A 17,585-nucleotide genomic window follows, 5' to 3' on the forward strand; every position below is an offset into this window, starting at 1 on the left:
AAAAAAAAAACATGTGATGTGTACGTTCATGTGTATGGAGGGACATTTAATGGGAAGGGGAAACTTACCTTGTCCGTACTTTAAATTACACACAGGAAGGCGTTTATGATTATACCAGCAACTTCGTACTTTCCTCCTACGTTACTGCTGACCCCCCGCGTGTCAACGTTGAGTAGTTTTCCAAAAAGGGGACAGGCCTCTGCTCCCCCGTGCTGTTGTTTTTCTCCCGGACGAGATGGTATATATGTTCCATATTTGTCTTTACAACATTGGACCTACACAGTGCAAGTACGAAATGATGAGCTGCATTTTGGAGTGTTCCCCTCGCATCATCCATTTAGTGAGGAATAATCAAGCGTTCTGCAAAAAAAGAAAAAAAAGGCGTAGCATTTGCTCAGAAGAAATATTGGACAGAACTGCCAACTCGCGGGTCCCCATTAATGTGCATACACACTTTTATTATGCAATGTTGGTCAGAAAAAAAAAAAAAAATTCAAAGCTATATAAATTCGTTGCAAAAGTGGGTACACACAAGTGTGGGCAAATATTTTTTTTTTTTTTAACTGCAGTTGTGCGATTAGCTGTGCGTATTTTACACTCCCATGTGCCAGTGCGAGCATATTCCTCGCTAAAGTAGACACAGCGCAGTTGCCCATGCACAGGCACAAGCACAAACGAAAGCACAAACGCAAGCACAAACGCAAACATAAACACAGACATACACATATATATATATTGGTCTGCTAATTCAGATGTGTACTCCTCCTAAGGGTGACCTTTTTTCCTCGTTCCAGCTTTAGCTAAACACTTCCCAAATCGAATTTGCCCCCCAAAAATTGACGGCACAAATGAAGCGAATGCTTTTGTTCACGCTCACCGCCTTGTTTTTTGCTATGAGTCGCGATGTAGGACTGTGCCACATGTGCACAACTGACCTGTGCGGGAGATGCTGCCGCCCCACGCGAGATGGTCCCCCAGAGAAGCTCCCACCGTCGCGTCGCATTTCGACGTCGTCGCCGCTGAGCCTGTCGTCGCCGCTGCCCCTGTCGTTACCGCTAACCTCGTTGTTACCGCTAACCCCGTCGTTGCCACTGACCATGGCGTCCCTTCTTTCATAGCCACTGTTGCCACCACTTTCCTCTACCTTTTTCCCGCACTGACAACCTTTTTGCAGGCTGCGAAAATAATTTCCACAGAACGATGAGGGGGAATGATCACAGCGACGACGTATACTGCAGACTCTGCGACTGCAGCAATCCAAGCACAGGTATGTCTGAACCTCCACTAGTCCCCTTTTGCATTTAACTCACCCAGTGGGGCCTACACATGCCTTCACACATCCGAAGTGGATGCTTGTAAAAATGGGTCCTTCCGAGGCAATGCTCTCGGTGTGTAATATCCCCAGTGTATGCATATATATATGCACACGTACACGTGTGTACGTATTCACCCCCCTACGTTGATGCTCAAGCGGTGGTTGCCCCCCTTTCGCAATAGGATGTGGCTGGGTCGGAGACACCTACGGGAAAGTGACCTGCACGAGTTGCGATTTCATCAAGCATGCCTCTGTCAGGTATCCCTCACAGGAATAAGAATTCACGAAAATACGAGTTGATAAGGAGACCTTTTTTTTGTAGTCATTTCTTCCCCTTTTTGCGTACCCATTTTTCTGCTATACTTTTTTTTCCCCTTTTTTTTTTTTTTTTTTTTTGCGCAGAGTAAAATATTTCGATATAGCAGGCTGTGGACATGAACTGAAGAGAGGAAACCTTCTCAATAGTGCCTGACGTGCTGGACAAAAGAAGATATCAGTACTCTCGTGGGGTGCACCTCTCGAATGGGTAGTTCCCCCCACATGTGGATCTTCCCGTTGGTGTGTTTTCCACCAGTTGTTAGTTTTTTTTTTTTTTTTTTGTTAATTATTTTGTAACTCATCAATTTGTTTATTTTGCAAGTGGCTCGAGGTTTTCGAGAAGAAAGAAAAAAAAAAAAAAAAGCAAACATGGAAAATAATAGCAAAATGAAATAATATTAAATGGTGTGGTAGACATGACATAAGAACCCATTCATATGTACAAAAGAGACCCCCCTTTTGCTACTTTTCGCAAAAGGACGTGTAAACGCACATATGCCTAGCTGCATTTGCACTTGCACGAGTCGCAACAAATAGATTTTGTGATATCGGACAGGGCGCACTTCTGCCTCCGTCGGAGGTACACCGGATCGGATACATAACTGATGGTCGGCAATTGATACTTCTCATTATCTTTTAAGTCAGGCATTTTTTCGTAAAAGGGACCCTGCGCGTAACTTATGAGGGGCACGTCGTACAAAATATTCTTTGCGTAAAACTCGCTGTCTATCTGATGGTAGTACAGAGGCGGATTGTCGAACGAATTTAATACGATGCGTTCCGTTGGTATACAGGGGAAAGTGATGGGTTCCTCCTTACTGCAGAGTGCGTCCAGTTCGTTGTACGTGTACGTCCTCTCAGTGATTTTTATTTCTTCTTTTTCTGATGGGAAATTAAGGTGGATAGAGGGTATATGCACACACGGCGGAGCTGGCTGTTCAGCGGGCAGCCAGGGCAAAGGCGCCCGCGCGATCGCACATAAATATATATATATATATATATATATACACATGCAGGGGAGAAGTTGTACACTAATAAATGCAGACGGAAACACACACAGATGAGTTGTGAGACGAGGCGTTGGGACGCTTCCCCGTCTGCTAAAATGCTTTCCTTACCACAGCAGCATTTGCAGGAGTTACAAACTGAGCATATAGACTTCCTAAAAAAGTTCATCTTGACGGTCGAAAGTGTGATAAAAATGGGAATGCGGCACTGGGAAGGGACAGTTTTTTCGTTATCTTATGACTGTTCCTATTGCGTTGTTGTTATTGCTGCTGTTCTGTGGGAGGGGAGGGGATAAGGGGTTCGCTTCTTCACTCCACAGAGGTAGACAGAGAAATTAAAGGGGAAGTCCTCTACGTGGGAGTTAAAAATAACACTTCAAAGAAGACGTACATGTGTATGGAGTCAACAGGTGTAAATGCAATCAGGTACTTATGTGCGCAGAGCAAAAATTAGGGACAGCCGTAAAATAACAACTTAAAACAACATATATTTTGCAAAACGTAGAGTTGTATTTTTTGATCTGCTGTGATCATCGACTTTATAAAATAAACACATTCGTAATAGTGGGGTTGGAACATGACGAATGGGTTTACCTGAACGTTCATATTTTTTTCTAGCTATTTTGTTGCATTTACTTTTTTTCAAACAGCCAAAATGGAACATGTGGCATGTGCACGGGGTATAAACAGCCAAAAAGAAATTTGGAAAGCCACTTAATTTTTTTTTTTTTCACTTTGCCTGTTTGTGAAGAAGCCAATAAATAGTTTTTTTTTTTTTTTTTTTTTCTTCTTTCTTTCTTCCTTCCTTCCTTTTGTGTGTGTGACAAATGGGTAGCTATTAAAACCCAACGGGGACATCATTTTGTGTGTCAAGAGCATAGTCTACCTATTTGCTACCCACTACGATACTTTAAAAAGACATTTTGGATAAATTCGCGGATGTGCGTTATGCGTGGTGAATATTTCCTATTCTCCCACTTAGTAGGTAAAAAGTTGGGAAAAAAAAAAAGGCACACAATTATGGTGATAAAAAAGAGGCAACCCGCTTACTGCTAAATGGATGGTGACTAAATAGAAGAGTCCCCCGACTAAAGTGCATTCATGTTGGTAAGGTAGTGGCATGATGGTGACACAGCTCATATGTTCATGTCTACCCCTTTCACATTTATTCTGTTATACCAATTTAAAATCTGAAGGGAAAGGCCCTCCCACCCAAATGAAAAACGCGTGTAGTGTAGATGGGCAAAAACAGAGATATTTAAACATTACCGTGATTCCATCCGCAGTTGGCTTATTTCGAGTTCACAATTTTGTGTCGGCGCAGGCGTACAAGGAAAAATTCCTAAACGCTTTTTAACATCACAAATGAGTGATAGAAGGAGTACATATAAAGACGAAGTCCTGGAACTCATACACATATCGCTTTTATTTTACGCATTTGGTAAATGCTTTTCTTCCAATTTTTTTACCAGTTCGGGGTAATTTGTGGGGGGCTAAAAAAGTGTTGCATTGGGGACGATTAGAAAGGGGGGGCGTATTCCTGCCAGAGTGACGTTTAAAAATTCGAGTTTTTTTTGTTCTCTCAAAATGTGACATAAGAGGTTTCAAATTTTATCCTTTTTTTATTTATTGGTATATAACACTTTGTGATTTTTTTTTTCCCCCTTGTCATCTGGCTGAGGCTCTCCTTTGGAAAAAGATTCATCCCAGTGTACGTTCCTCAACCCGAACCCCAAACCTCTTCCGCCGCATTTTTCACAAAAGGGACATAAATAAACTGCCTCCCTTTAGTTGGAAAAGCGTCAAAAAGAAGGGTGATAAAGATACGCTAAATAGGTATCCGTGGAGGGTTAAACAGGAGAAAGATAAGCTGCATTGCTGCACTGCTGCACGCCCTGTGTGATTGTATTTTTTCCCTCACGTGGACTTAAAAGCATGTTCAGCAAAATGTACGCCTACTTGATGCGCCGCTACCGTTTTGAGAACCCAACCCTTTGAAGTATTAAAAAGAAAAAAGGAGTGTGGCTACTATGACATGATGTTTTAACTTTTTTCCACCCGTGAACATCCTAAAGAGTGGAAAATATTTGAGAAAAAAAAAAAAAAAAAAGCAGATACGCTGAGCAGAAAAGAAGAAGGATGGTTCATATTCCCCAAAAGTTGATCGTTCATTATCACCACTGTTCTATAAGAGGTGTTGGTGAAATTTTTATAGACTGCTTAACCGTCCAACTGCTTTTTTTGAAAACTGTTTTAAATTGTCCTTTCGTTCACCTGGTGGGGGAGGCACACCCCTTCAGCAGTTATGGCTCTTACCCCTACGCCTTTAACACACTGGAGGGGAATATCCTCTTTGGAGCGGAAATTATCGACTACATGAAAAATGTTAAAATGTATTCGAGTGGGATGTCGTTTATACAGACTGCAGAGGGAGAGGCTCACCCGCATGTTTTAACATATAAATGCTCTTTTTTTTTTTTTTTGCCTCTCCTCAGCTTTGTGTATGCTCTTAAACCCGTCCTGTCTGTCTATCTCTCTCACTTTCTCTTTCTCTTACTTTCTTGCCCCCTCCTTTCAGGTTTACCTATTTGACTCGATTGAGTATGAACCCTACTTTGGAGTAGTAAACGAGTTGAAGGCAATTTTGGTACGTCTACCCATTTAGCACTGTAGTGAGGGAGCCAATTAAGGAAAATATTTTCCCCTCCCCCTTCCCCTTCCATTCCGCATCTTTTGAGTACACCCTTCTCGCAATATACCATTCGCAGGAGTACTTCCTTTGGGTGGATGACGAGATTTACAACAACTTTACCAAAAAGATTTACAAAAATAGGTTCTTCTATTTGTATTATATTTATCTGACGAGGTAAACCAAGTGGATCATTTGGGGCAGCTTTTCATTCGGCTGAACAGACGTGTGCAGACATGACAACTGTGCACGTGTGTTTTGCGAGAAATGGATTAACGGCTGCTTAATTTTTTTTTTTCTCACAGGAGATTAAGACGGGAAAACTACGAAAAATGCCAAATGGCTGGGTTGGATAACCACAATTTGGTCAGCCAGACACACTAAATAATGATAATATTTGGAGGGAGATATATATAAAAAAAAAAAAAAGTAAACATCGCTTGGATTTTTCTCCTTTTTTTTTTTTTTTTTGCAGAATATAACCAGGTTGAAGACAATTTTAAGCATCTTGGAGGAGGTCCTATGCAGTGGCGACAATTCCGCTGGGGAAGGACGTGATGTCTGCTACTTCGACTCCCTGTGCTTCTCCATTATGTCCATACTTTATTCCCTTCCGTCGAAATGTAAGCGAGGCGAGGTTTTAAAGGAAACCTTTCGTTAAGAGTGCCAGGGGAAAGGGAGGCAAGAAAAAGATCTCCCCACAATGCACGATTCGGCGAGTTTGAAAAAGATCGATAAAGGAAAATGGTGCTGGGGGTCTGGAAGGGGTTCATTTCTCCGCCCATTTTGTGCGGAGCTCCCCTCATGTGAGATCCCTTTTTTGGTGCGGAGCTCCCCTCATGTGAGATCCCTTTTTTGGTGCGGAGCTCCCTTCACGTGAGCCCCCTTTTTTGGTGCGAATCTCCCTTCACGTGAGCCCCCTTTTTTGGTGCGAATCTCCCTTTATTTGCCGCCTATCCCCCGCCGCAGTCAACGAGGACCTGCAGCGTGCGCTGCTCTCAAAGCCAAGCCTGATCGAATTCGTGAGGAGCCTCAACCGACGGTACAGGGTATGGGAAAATGAAAAATTGTTTCTGCAAGGGGTTAGCGAAGCGAAGTGTTTGTCTCCCGGGTGAGCGGTGGCAGCGGAAGAGGTAGCGATTCGCCTCGTAGCAGTAGCCGCGGGGGTCATCCATTCGTTTGAATATGTTACGCTACGGTACGGTACGGTGTGTTGTGTTAAGCAATGCTACGCTATACCATACTATGTTATTTTATTTTATTTTTATTTTTTACGTTGCCCCGCAACTCGACGCCGACTACGTGCGTACTTCCAAAGCAAGTTCACCTATACATCGGTGAAAAAACTGGACGGGGAGAAAAAGCGTGCCTAGCCGAGTCTCTCTCTTGCCACAAATAAAATAACGCATACGTGTAAACAACTGTTGTGTGTGAAACATCACGCCTTTTTTAAGGTGTCCTTTGGCCTAATAATAACCCTTTTCGTTTGAGAGGAAGACGTGACTTTTTCTCCCCTGTTTTTACCTGAACAGGTCAGGTCGATAACCATACTTTTTTAACCACCCTTCTCTTGCCGTTTGAAAAAAAGCCATTTTCGCCATCCTCGTGAATTTGTAAATTCCTCTAGAATACCCGCCTTGTATGCACCTCATACGTATCCGGTTAACTCCGACCTGGCGAAAAAGGGGTGCAACGCATGTATGGGAAAGAAAAATGAGGGACAAATTAAACGAAGGACGGTATGAAGGTGCAATATGGGGTGAATTTTCTGGCAAAAGCGGGCCATTCGTTGTGAGCCCTGCGTGTGTGTGGTTGTTTGTCGGCCCGTTTAAGACATCCATCCAGCGGCACTTTAACTGCAAGCCGGCCGACAAACAACCACAAACGACTTGTACACCATTTTTGCACCACTTGTACACAACTGCCTCAGAAGTTCTACTCTACTGCTGCCGCCCTACCTTGTTGTTGACTCTTATTTGCCCCTTAAAGCCCAGGTTTTCAAAAACGTTTTTATAAACCCGCGTGTTGACTTCGGACTCCATAAAGGCACGCCTGGCTAGAATGTCCCTAAACACTTTTCTGTTGTAACTGGGGAAGCCGATAGGTACTTGGTTTAGGTAGGGTCCCGGGTTTCTTGCTGCCATGTTTGCTGCTTATCAGACGATGGGAGAGCGCTGCGGTTGCCTTGCTCAGGTGGAAGAGCAGGGATATTTCATATGGGCAAAAAAAAGAAGAAAAAATAGGAAAGTTGGTCATACACAGGAGATTACCTGGTGGGGTAACTCGCCTAAAATGGATCCAATAGGGAGGATAACAAAATGGATAAAAAATGTGCTCCCTGTAAGAGAATTTTTTTTTTTTTTTTTAAATGCTCATGCAGAAAGAAAAATGTGTGAGGGCACCCTCGGGGGGTACATTCCAAGCACCGTATGAAAACCAAAACGATGCCATAATAACGATGCCATAATAACGACGCCATAGTAACGACGCGCATATGAACAAGCAGTTGTGCTACGGAGGGTGACGAACTACCCCCTTCTTCGCGTTAATGCGCCAATCGGCAGAAGGATAAATAAATGGTGATTCTTCCTGCGAAAGGGGATAAACCTCCAAACGGTATGCTTCCCATTTTTTTGCCGTTCTGCGCACCTGTCGTGGGGTTTTACAGCTCATTGTGGAGATCGCACTCCTACAAAGCGGACTAGCATATTGAGCACGTGTGAACCGCTTAATATTGACAAGAGGCGGAGGTAACTTCTCAACTTAGGAACACACACGTAAGAGAATGCCACAGATGAACTCCGGGCCCACCATACAACTAACCATATACTGAACAGAAACACGGGGTCGAAGAAGGGTTAACAGTTGGACGGTTGTTTGTCCTTTTACGCTGGTGGGGGAAGCTCCCCGCCATTCGCTTTCCCTGCCAAATGCGCATTGCACAAAATGGGAAAGCTAAACGGTTTATTCTCCAATTTTTTGGGGGGAAAAAAAAAAAAAGATTCATTTGGGGCGATACAAAAAAAAAAATTCGCAAAGGAAATGATTACTATCACGTACCACGGAAAAAACGCGTGTGGGGTGATCAAATTTTTGCGCAACTCTGCAGGGAACACCACCTGTACACAGGTGTATACATATATGCATGTATACATATATGCACATATACACATATGCACACATATAGACTTGCACACGTACATACGCGGGAGCATCACTAGGAGGGGAGGCAGCTACTTCTTGGGGGCAAACCTCGGCTTCACGGATACCATCTTTACCTTTTTGTTATTAATCGTCTGCGAGCTAATGTTGCACAGATTTTTTATACACTTCTGGACGATTAAGAAGTTCTGGTTTTTTTCTTTAATGTTTAAAACATCCAGGAGAGTCAAGATGTCCATTTTGCCATTGTTTTTTTCAATCAGTTTGAGTAAAATTTTCGCACAGTTTTCTTCCTTTATTTGTAGTTCTTTGTTTTTAATTTTCTCCTTAATGAATTCATTGATGCTGTTTGTTTTGGCATTCTGTAGAGGTTGCTTTTTGTTTGGGGTCATTTTTTTATCCCCTTGGTAGTCGTATTCATCCTCCTCATCGTCATCCTCCTCATCGTCATCGTCATCCTCGTCGTCCTCATCATCCTCCTCCTCATCCTCCTCCTCATCATCCTCCTCCTCCTCATCATCCTCCTCCTCATCCTCCTCCTCATCATCATCCTCCTCATCATCGTCTTGTACGTGGCGCTTATCCTTTTTCGGTTTGTTCAGGGCAAGGCCTTTTTTGGCCTTCTTTTGTGCCTCTCTTTTTAACATTCTTTTTTTGGCGGCTAAGTTTTTCTTAGCCATGTTTACAGTTCCGTCAATAACTTTGTCATCATCGTCCTCTCCTTCTGCTTCTTCTTCTTCCTCCTCATCCTCCTCATCTTCATCATCCTCCTCGTCATCATCATCATCGGAGTACTGCTTCAATTCGTCATCCTCCTCATCATGCACTTGCTGTTTCAGTAGAGACTTCATAGTATGTCCATAGGTGGTGAGTCGAGAAAGGTCGATATCTGAGTTATTGTCCGAGTCGTCATTTTCATCATTATTGTCATCATCATCAAATTCTTCCTGTCCAGAATCGTCCAAATTTATATCTTCATCATCACTTTTTTTTCCATCATTGTTGTAATCCCAATTCACTTTACTTTTTCTCAAGGCAGTAATGGAAAGAGCTGAATCGACATAATCAATTTCGTCGTGATTTTCTCTCATTCTTAATTTGTATAAATTTTTTAACCGTTTTTTTTCTTGTTTTTTTAATCCTAAATCGTCATCTTCATAAGATGAACAAGATGAATCTGAATTTACCATTTTTTATTTCCTTCTTCTCTCCCTTTGGAATTTACTTTCATATTTTCTTCCTTATTTTTTAACCTCTCAATTATATCATCTAACCTTCTATTATTTTGTTCTACTCTTAATTTTTCTTGCGGGTTATTATCTATGTTAAATTTGCTCAACGTTTTTGCTGACAGGTCCGGTTCGAAGACGTGCCAACTGGACACAGGGTAAATGTCTGAATATTCTTCATTTTCCATTAGGACAAAAAATACATCTGTGTCCATGTTGCACTTTTTGGATATGTACGACTTGTGATTCGATTTTGCCTTTTCACTCGATGAGTTTTTTAGGAGCCAATAAAAGGCATTGTTGTTTTTGTCATTCGCCGTGGGGCTATCGCCATGCTGGTCTTTGGACTGCCGTTTGGGGAGGGAAAAAAGAGAGAACAGTGTGAAGTGTGCACTGTGTAGCGCAAACTGTGCCTGCAAACTGTTTCGTGCAAACTGTTTCGTGCAAACTGTTTCGCGCAAACTGTTTCGCGCAAACTGTGCTGTGTGCACTGTATTGCGGGTTAGCCATTCAGCTCAGGCTTTAACCTGGGGCGTGGCTAACCGCTGCCCTCCTCTCGGGTTGCTTTCGCGCAGGGAATCATCCACCCCCACATATGGGCAGCAGTTCCCCTCCCCAGCAAGTGCGCTCTTTCCCCTTACGATAAACGTCACTGGGCCGGTCAACTTGCTAATTTCCCGATTGTCCGTAAAACGGGAAATCAAATATTTCACATCTTCATCCGGTTTGTTTATCCTGATTCTCTTGTTGCCATATTTGGACAGGGTGAAGTCGGAGAACTTTAAGGGTTCCTGTGGCTCGCCCATTTTGCGCTCTTCCGTTCAAGTGGCAGTCGTGGGGTTATGACTCTGTTTCGGCAAGCCTGCATCCGGGTTTCCCTCGCATGGTGAATTCGTCGTTGGCACAAGGTCGCTATTCAATTGGAGGAGAAGAAAGAGGGCGGGCGGCGGTGCATACGTTCGACGGCACAAAGGGGGCTAAGCCGTGCCGAAAAATTGTTCAAGTAGCTCGCGGCGACGAGAAAAACCGACGGAGAATGGGTAACACAAAAATGGATGTAAAAGGAAAATAATAATTCCCGAGAAAATACGAAAAAAAATGTTAACATATAAAGTCATGCGAAGGTGGAAATTGCCAAGGAGAAGAACGCAAATGTAAGGAGGGGCCAAACTGGTAAATTCGCCCAATGCAGACTTGCGAAAGTACAATACGCGCGCGCTAATCGATGTATACAAAACCATACGGACATGAGAAAACACTTTGGCGCCTGCACTAATTTTAGGGAAATTTCTTTTTTTTTTTTTTTTTTTTTTTGTGCGGTATAAATTATTAGCAAAGCGTGCTCATCTGCTCATATGTTCATATGTTCTTTTTTTTTTTTTTTTTGTCATCCTGCGAATTGGAAATAAAAAATTGCCTGAAAAAACGTTGCTGCGGTGTTCTGTCGGTAATTTAAAGAGGAACAAAAAGAAGAGTAAGTTCATCCATGCCAGGTCAGTAGGCACGTTATAAATTATTCCGTCATAGTGACGTACCACTATATTTATGTACTTAACCCTTACGTACGTATGCAAAAAAGAACAGCGCTCCCGCGAAAGGACGAAAGGGAAAAATGACTTCACTTTGTTTAGCTGCCCCGTCACAAGCTTACTCAAATTCGTAATGGCATTGAAAACGACCAAAAAGAAAAGAATCACAAAGGAGAAGAAGGACTCCCAAAATGGCACAACCAAAAAAAGAAGCAGAGATCAAAACGTCGTTAGCCAAGAGGAGGAAGACCGACTGAGCTTTAACCCCTTCAAAAGCAGGGAACAAATAAAGCCATTCGAGTTAAGCATAGAAAATGAAAAAACGACTGATGAGGAGGAAAACCAAACAGGTAAAACAAGAAAAAAGAAAAAAAAGTAAAAAACAGAAAAACAAAAAAGCAAAAAAACAGAAAAGCAAAAAAACAAAAAAACGTGTCCAACTGTGAGAAACAACAACACGCCTTTGCTCTTTTATCGTAATGGTTGCGCCAATTTATGTGTTAAAAGACTTTTACCCATGGGGACTACGCGTATATACAATGAGGAATGCAAACGCGTAGCACATTTTTTTTTTTTTTTTTTTTTTTTTTTACCTTGCTTGTTCATAATATTTTTTTTCCTTTTTTTTTTTTTTTTCCGTGTTAGACTCGTTTAAGGAGCTGTTAAAGAGAAGGATAAAACAGATGAATCGGAAAATGAAGGAAAAGGACAAGAAGGTGACAACTCACATCAGGTAAGAGTGTCAGCTGCGCGTGTTGCGTATGTGGATTGCTTAAGTGTGAGCAGTTTATGCGTGGGCAGCCCCCCGAATGCACACATAACTGAGGTGGAAAAGGAAAAAATAAGAGGCCAAGGGGAATACCATTCACTGTTTCATTTCTCTGAGCATCGTGTCCTGCGACGTTGGTGTTGCCACTCCACTCGCAATATATCCTTTAAGAGTCGCGCACAGAATGGCAACACGTTCAGGCGATACGTTGCACATGTGTATAGCATCACCTGTGTGCAGTGGTCTGCAGTGATCCGCATCAACCCGCATCAACCCGCATCAACCCGCATCAACCCGCATCAACCCGCATCAACCCGCATCAACCCGCATCAACTCGCAGTTGTTCCCATGTGCCCGCATTTGACCACACGCCGCTCCCTTTTAACCCTCCACTTGCAGACATAAGTACCAAGAGGATATCGAAAACTCGGGGAAAAGCTGGTTCGAAAGCAAGCTGCTGAATGACGTTCCGAGGAAGTTAACCACGTGTTGAGGAGTAGCATGGTTAAAAAAAAAACACATTTTGATGATAGTATCCAGGAAGGACTTCCCTTACCCCTTACGGATGAGTTAAATTCAGTTGGAGTGGTTCCCCACGGATGGGGCGCAGTTTAAAAAGTTGGACTCCTCCCCCCCACATTAGTCATTTTAAAAGCGCCCCCCGTTCATGTGACATAACCCATTGTGTCGTTAATGTGTGACGGGTTATTTTTTCTCTAAATTTCGCATTCAGCAAAGTGGACGGTTATTCGGCTCATATTTGTTCAAAGCTGCTGCACCAATTGAGCAGATAAAATGGACAAGTCAGTCAACTGTTTACAATTTTTTTTTTTAAAAAAGCAACACCGTTTACGTGTGAAAAACACGTTCATGTGAAAATTTGCCCCTTTATACTTCAACCGCAAATGTTGCAAAAAGGGGAGTGTAACACTCTACATGGGGTGTATCTCGTTCCACAGAGAAATGGAAACAAACCAGGGGGAGAAAAGAGATTACCTACATTTTGGTTTCTTCCAAATTCCCCTCCTCGCCCTTTTCCCCACTTTGCCGCGAAAAAGTGACTCCATAAATAAAAGTCTTTTAAATATATCACCATAAAATTTTGAACTGTTATGTTTGCTTTATTTCATTTTGGTTTATAAAAAAAAAAAAAAAAAAAAAAAACCGCCTTTACAATTTTTTTTTTTTTTAATATGAAAATTTAAAATAAGCAACATTCATTTGGGTAAAAACAAGTGATATGAAAAAAAAAAGAAAAAAAGGGGCTTAGCAGAAAGTTGCACAGTAGCATAGCAAAGGTTGCATCTTTTGATTCTTTGCACTTAAAAAGCGCCAGTTTTCCGCAAAAATGCACCTTTTTGGGTAATTAGCGATTTGGCAATTCTTTCTACCAGCGATGTTTGTATCTTCAAACCGTTCTAAGGCGTCTGCTTCTGAATTTTCATGTTCTGGTAGGTCTCCAGGAAATCTGACCATTCCTCATATGGCGACTTGTCAAATTTGGTTACCTTCCATAAGTCCGGAGTTAAGTAGCCGTATGTTTTGCTCAAGGCGTTGAAAATGGCCTGCAAAAATGGCAAAAAAAAAAAGAAAAAAAAGGGATATGCGCATGAGGAGAGAAGGCATTCGAAGCAATTGCATGTGTGTGTACTATGTGGGAAAAAATGCGATACACACTGTGAGCAATTAACTCAACAATGTGGTGCGTCGTCCTTTTTTTTTTTTGCCTAGTTGGGAATTCCCACTACTTACCCTTAAAAAGTTGCCCCTTGTTTTGGTCTTTCCACAAGAAGAGGAGAAGCAATCCTTAATGCCTGCAAAGTTCAGCATTTTCTTCGTCGTTGGAGCACCCACGATTTGTGTACCCCTTGGAGCTGGCACCAAACGAATACGAACACTACCACATTTGCCCGACACCTTCATTGGTACCGTGTGGGGGTCTCCGATTTTATTTCCCCAGTATCCTCTCCTCACAGGAATTAACGACAGCTTAGCAGCAATTATGGCACCTCTAATGGCAGTTGCCACTTCTTTTGCGCACTTTACTCCTAAACCACAGTGTCCATTTCCGTCCCCAATGGCAACAAATGCCTTAAATCTTGTTCTCTGTCCGGCACGTGTTTGTTTCTGTACAGGCATTATCTTTACAACATCATCCTTTAAGGGGTGAGCACATTCCCCAGGTTGAAAAAAGTAATCAATAATTTGATACTCCTTAATAGGGAGGGAATGCAAATAAATTTCTTCAATAGAAACTATTTTCCCTTCCTTGACCAAACGTCCCAACTTTGTTACGGGTACCCAGTTCTTTAAGTCGTCTTCTGCGGACCCTCTTCCTCTAAAAAGGGGTAATAAAGGGTGGGGTGAAAAAGTGTGTATGAAGAGTATGGAGCATGGTTCGATTTACACGTGTGGTACGCGCGCATGGAAGCGCCTGGGGGGGTCGCGTCGTTTTTTTCGGTGCAAGCTTCATCAGCCTACCCCCCTTATTGCCGCTTTTCCTCCCTTATTGCCGCTTTCCCTTATTGCTTACCTTCCTCTTCCTCGTCCTCTGCCACGGCCGCCTCTTCCGCCCCTCATGCCCCTTCCAAATCCTCTTGAAAATCCTCCTCTATCTCCTATACGATGAAAAAAAAAAGAAAAAATTAGCAGCATTTTTCATGCGTACATTTGATGTAGCCCGCTCGGCGTACTGCTCAAATGAAGCTCAGTTGAGAAGGAGGTCAATCGACAACACGTGCAAGTATATTCAGCCATATTTCCAAGCAAGCACGTTACATGCGCTTGTGCGGCGCTAAGGTGTACACGAGGAGCATGCCCATAAACGAACAAGCAAGCATATAATCCACAAATAGGCATTCACGTAAGCACATATACATGCGCAATAACGCGCCTGTTCTATTAGCAAACACTATGAAATGCAGCGGGGGAAGAAGCAAAATAAAAGGGGACATTATTCAAAAAATCGCAATTGCAAAGTACCTTCCATGTTGCTTGCTATGTCAGTTGGGATGGTTCAAATTGGGGTGTTAAAGTTAACTGCTCTTCGTTAAGCCGTTATTTGCTATATGTTGCTCGAATGGCACGTATCCTCTTAAGCAGGCGAAGAATAATCGACTTGCGTTTGCGCTCCTTTTAACCCTGCCTCCCAGGTATTCGTATTTTTTGTATGTTTGCGTTATTGCTTGAGAAAAGATGTACGAGAGCGAGTACGAGTACGAGCACGAGCGCTTTTACTTATGCTTGCTGTTCTCACGCGATTCAGCAGAAATGAAAAAAAAATTTCGTTCCCTTTTTGAATTTTTTTTTGTGGAATGAATTCATACGCAGGAATATACGCAGTTGCATGTTGCTTAATTTTTTTTTTTTTTTTTTAAATTGACCATTCGCGTTGCTACTCGCGTTGCTGCGTGGAAACCTTTTCGCCTCGCAGTGATGATGCCTGCGTGGGTAAACATACCTGCCCCGACCAAAAAGATGGAAAACTCACCAAAATTGTATATATAGAGATAAAGGGGGCAAAAGAAAAAGCTACAAAATGGGTACCTCTACTGTGCTGTACAATAATTGTGTTGGGGGTTTTCTTCCTGTTGTGCATTTGGCCCAGGTAAGGAACGAGGCGCGAAGGGCTGGGGGCATTTGCCGAAGGAATAAAAAAAAAAAGCCATAGCGTTGAAATTGCCAGTTGGTCGAAATACCAACTCAAGTGTGGAGAAAGGCACATGATAACTATGTATACATATAAATATATATACATACGTATATACATAGGGCATACGGTTTGCTGGGTGCTTCTTCAGGTGTGGAGCCCCCCTTTCAACGAGAACGTCCCACCGCTGTGCAATTAACTCGGCGATACCTTTGCCTGTCGCGGTGCCCCTTCCCCCCCCACGCTGTCATTACTTTTCCCCCCCTTTATTATTGCAAAAAGTGGCTTTACGAGAAAAGCGCAATGTAGTGCCAAAAAAAAAAAAAAAAGGAGAAAACAAATAACCATTCGTTTAGGCCAATTTTTAAGCAGCCCAAAATATGCCAGAAATAAAAACGCTCACATGAAAGAGTAAGTCAGCCACCCCGTATGCACGACAAAACAAACGTGCTATACAATCCTGTATGAGGTAAATAAAAAATATCCACACGCTAGCACATGGGGAGCGGCAACAGCATATCCCATAGTACACTGTACTACACTGCATTATTTGTACATTTACAGAGATAACATGGCTGTCACCGCGGGGAAGCAAATCCGATGGCCCCTTTTGTAATTTCGGATTCCTGAAGAGCCATTCACTTGCTGGTAAAAATTGAGAAAGTAGTTGCAAATTTGGCTGAGCGGTGAAGCGATGCGCAGGTATACCTACCAATGTAGGTATACATATTATATTATGTGATTATCCACCTTCCTCACCCTACCCCTTTCGCTGCTTTGTAGGGAAAAAATAACACCATAAAAAAGGTCACAACAAAATGTGCCTTCTCCGTTCTTTTTTTTTTTTTAATTCACATGATGATCAGCTAAGGATGCTACAGTTTCGCTTTTTTTTTTTAATTCGATAACTTGGGAGGAAGTGTGACAGTCCGTTAAAAGTTCAGTGTTGAGTGGATTGTTTTCCGCGCGGTGCCTCCTTCACCAAAGTGAGCACCCTCGTGTTGGCTACATTTTGAATGTACATATGCGAAATTGGCATTTTTTTTTTTTTTTAATTTTGCTATACGTCGTCACTTGGGGTTAATTTTCCACTGTGTTATCTTGGAAGAAAGCTTTTTTTTTTTTTTTTTTTCGGATAGCCTAACGTATCGTGTGTTGGGGGGATAAAAAAAAAAAAAAAGAATTCAAAAGTTGGAGAAATGTTCCAAATGGGACTGTGCCCCATCATCACGGTGATATGAATTATAGTATATGGCGTCCCTCAAATGTGGTCATTTCCTGCTGACCAAAAGTTTTCCTCAAAATCGCTCATTTGATTTAGCTCACAGTCTAATGGTTCTTTCATTTCCGTTATCACCATTCCATACGTGAATGGAGTACACAGAAAATGCGAGCCAGGTGCTGAAGGACACGCACGTACACATACGTGCGTACATGCGTGCGTACTTACGTGTGTACTTACGTGTGTACATACGTGTGAACCTACTTTTCTGTACTTGCGAAAGCTGCGGGCTGGGGGATGCCCACCTCTCCGGAATTTTACAACAGAACAAATGAAACAGCCAAAGGCACGCCGTCCGATTGCAGCCTTTTCCTGCTTGGGCAGTGAGGCCTTAAGTGAGTAAGCCTGACGGGAACGGACGACTTGGGTAGGCGAAAAAAAAAAAAAAAGCGAAAGGCGCGAAGGACGCGAAGGACGCGGCGAAAGGAGCTGCTAAGGAAACTCCCAAGCAGTTGCGAACGGAGCTGCAAAGGAAACCGCCAAGCAGTTGCGAACGGAGCACCTCCCGTGTGAACGACCTCCTGCGGCCGCGCCTCTCAGCAAAACCCTTAAATGTAAAATTAAAAAAAATGAAGAGAAAAGTATGGCCAGTAAAAAACACGCAAAGAAAAAAGTGCCCCTTCCCATAGGCGGAAA

At 42.7% G+C, this 17,585-nt stretch overlaps 7 protein-coding genes across 7 annotated transcripts; 3 read left to right on the forward strand and 4 right to left on the reverse strand.

Moving 5' to 3' along the window:
* Positions 1-511: 511 nt before the first annotated feature.
* On the forward strand, positions 512-1,960 carry PCYB_126750 (hypothetical protein). Its single transcript, XM_004224009.1, has 5 exons — positions 512-676; positions 725-969; positions 1,175-1,267; positions 1,347-1,392; positions 1,718-1,960. The coding sequence occupies exons 2-5, from the start codon at positions 849-851 to the stop codon at positions 1,785-1,787; spliced, it is 330 nt and encodes a 109-aa protein (XP_004224057.1). The 5' UTR covers positions 512-676; positions 725-848; the 3' UTR covers positions 1,788-1,960.
* A 172-nt stretch (positions 1,961-2,132) lies between these two features.
* Positions 2,133-2,809, reverse strand: PCYB_126760 (hypothetical protein; the record flags this gene model as incomplete). The annotated part of the gene is made up of 2 exons (XM_004224010.1): positions 2,133-2,515; positions 2,752-2,809. 2 exons carry the CDS (start codon positions 2,807-2,809, stop codon positions 2,133-2,135), a joined length of 441 nt encoding a protein of 146 aa, XP_004224058.1.
* A 1,970-nt stretch (positions 2,810-4,779) lies between these two features.
* PCYB_126770 (hypothetical protein) lies at positions 4,780-6,582 on the forward strand (the record flags this gene model as incomplete). Its single annotated transcript, XM_004224011.1, has 7 exons — positions 4,780-5,025; positions 5,219-5,287; positions 5,409-5,506; positions 5,635-5,695; positions 5,805-5,952; positions 6,299-6,457; positions 6,494-6,582. The coding sequence occupies 6 exons, from the start codon at positions 4,780-4,782 to the stop codon at positions 6,442-6,444; spliced, it is 768 nt and encodes a 255-aa protein (XP_004224059.1). The 3' UTR covers positions 6,445-6,457; positions 6,494-6,582.
* A 267-nt stretch (positions 6,583-6,849) lies between these two features.
* Positions 6,850-7,473, reverse strand: PCYB_126780 (mitochondrial ribosomal protein S14 precursor; the record flags this gene model as incomplete). Its single annotated transcript, XM_004224012.1, has 2 exons — positions 6,850-7,002; positions 7,288-7,473. The coding sequence occupies 2 exons, from the start codon at positions 7,471-7,473 to the stop codon at positions 6,850-6,852; spliced, it is 339 nt and encodes a 112-aa protein (XP_004224060.1).
* A 2,201-nt stretch (positions 7,474-9,674) lies between these two features.
* On the reverse strand, positions 9,675-10,526 carry PCYB_126790 (hypothetical protein; the record flags this gene model as incomplete). The annotated part of the gene is made up of 2 exons (XM_004224013.1): positions 9,675-10,067; positions 10,362-10,526. 2 exons carry the CDS (start codon positions 10,524-10,526, stop codon positions 9,675-9,677), a joined length of 558 nt encoding a protein of 185 aa, XP_004224061.1.
* An 856-nt stretch (positions 10,527-11,382) lies between these two features.
* PCYB_126800 (hypothetical protein) lies at positions 11,383-12,511 on the forward strand (the record flags this gene model as incomplete). The annotated part of the gene is made up of 3 exons (XM_004224014.1): positions 11,383-11,599; positions 11,895-11,982; positions 12,418-12,511. The coding sequence occupies 3 exons, from the start codon at positions 11,383-11,385 to the stop codon at positions 12,509-12,511; spliced, it is 399 nt and encodes a 132-aa protein (XP_004224062.1).
* A 925-nt stretch (positions 12,512-13,436) lies between these two features.
* PCYB_126810 (40S ribosomal protein S2) lies at positions 13,437-14,636 on the reverse strand (the record flags this gene model as incomplete). Its single annotated transcript, XM_004224015.1, has 3 exons — positions 13,437-13,583; positions 13,771-14,356; positions 14,552-14,636. Coding segments are annotated over 3 exons (816 nt in total), but the record flags the coding sequence as incomplete, so codon positions are not given.
* Between the last annotated feature and the right edge of the window lie 2,949 nt (positions 14,637-17,585).

Source organism: Plasmodium cynomolgi, chromosome 12 (assembly GCF_000321355.1).
Source record: "Plasmodium cynomolgi strain B DNA, chromosome 12, whole genome shotgun sequence".
In the NCBI taxonomy this organism is placed as follows: domain Eukaryota; phylum Apicomplexa; class Aconoidasida; order Haemosporida; family Plasmodiidae; genus Plasmodium; species Plasmodium cynomolgi.

What these genes read in the sequence shown, in the direction of transcription:
- PCYB_126750 (XM_004224009.1), top strand. Translation starts at nt 849, where the DNA reads ATGAAGCGAATGCTTTTGTTCACGCTCACCGCCTTGTTTTTTGCTATG. An exon ending in CTGCCGCCCCACGCGAGATG is followed by an intron (nt 970 to 1,174) that starts GTCCCCCAGAGA and finishes ACCTTTTTGCAG; the next exon opens with GCTGCGAAAATAATTTCCAC. An exon ending in CTGCAGCAATCCAAGCACAG is followed by an intron (nt 1,268 to 1,346) that starts GTATGTCTGAAC and finishes ACACATCCGAAG; the next exon opens with TGGATGCTTGTAAAAATGGG.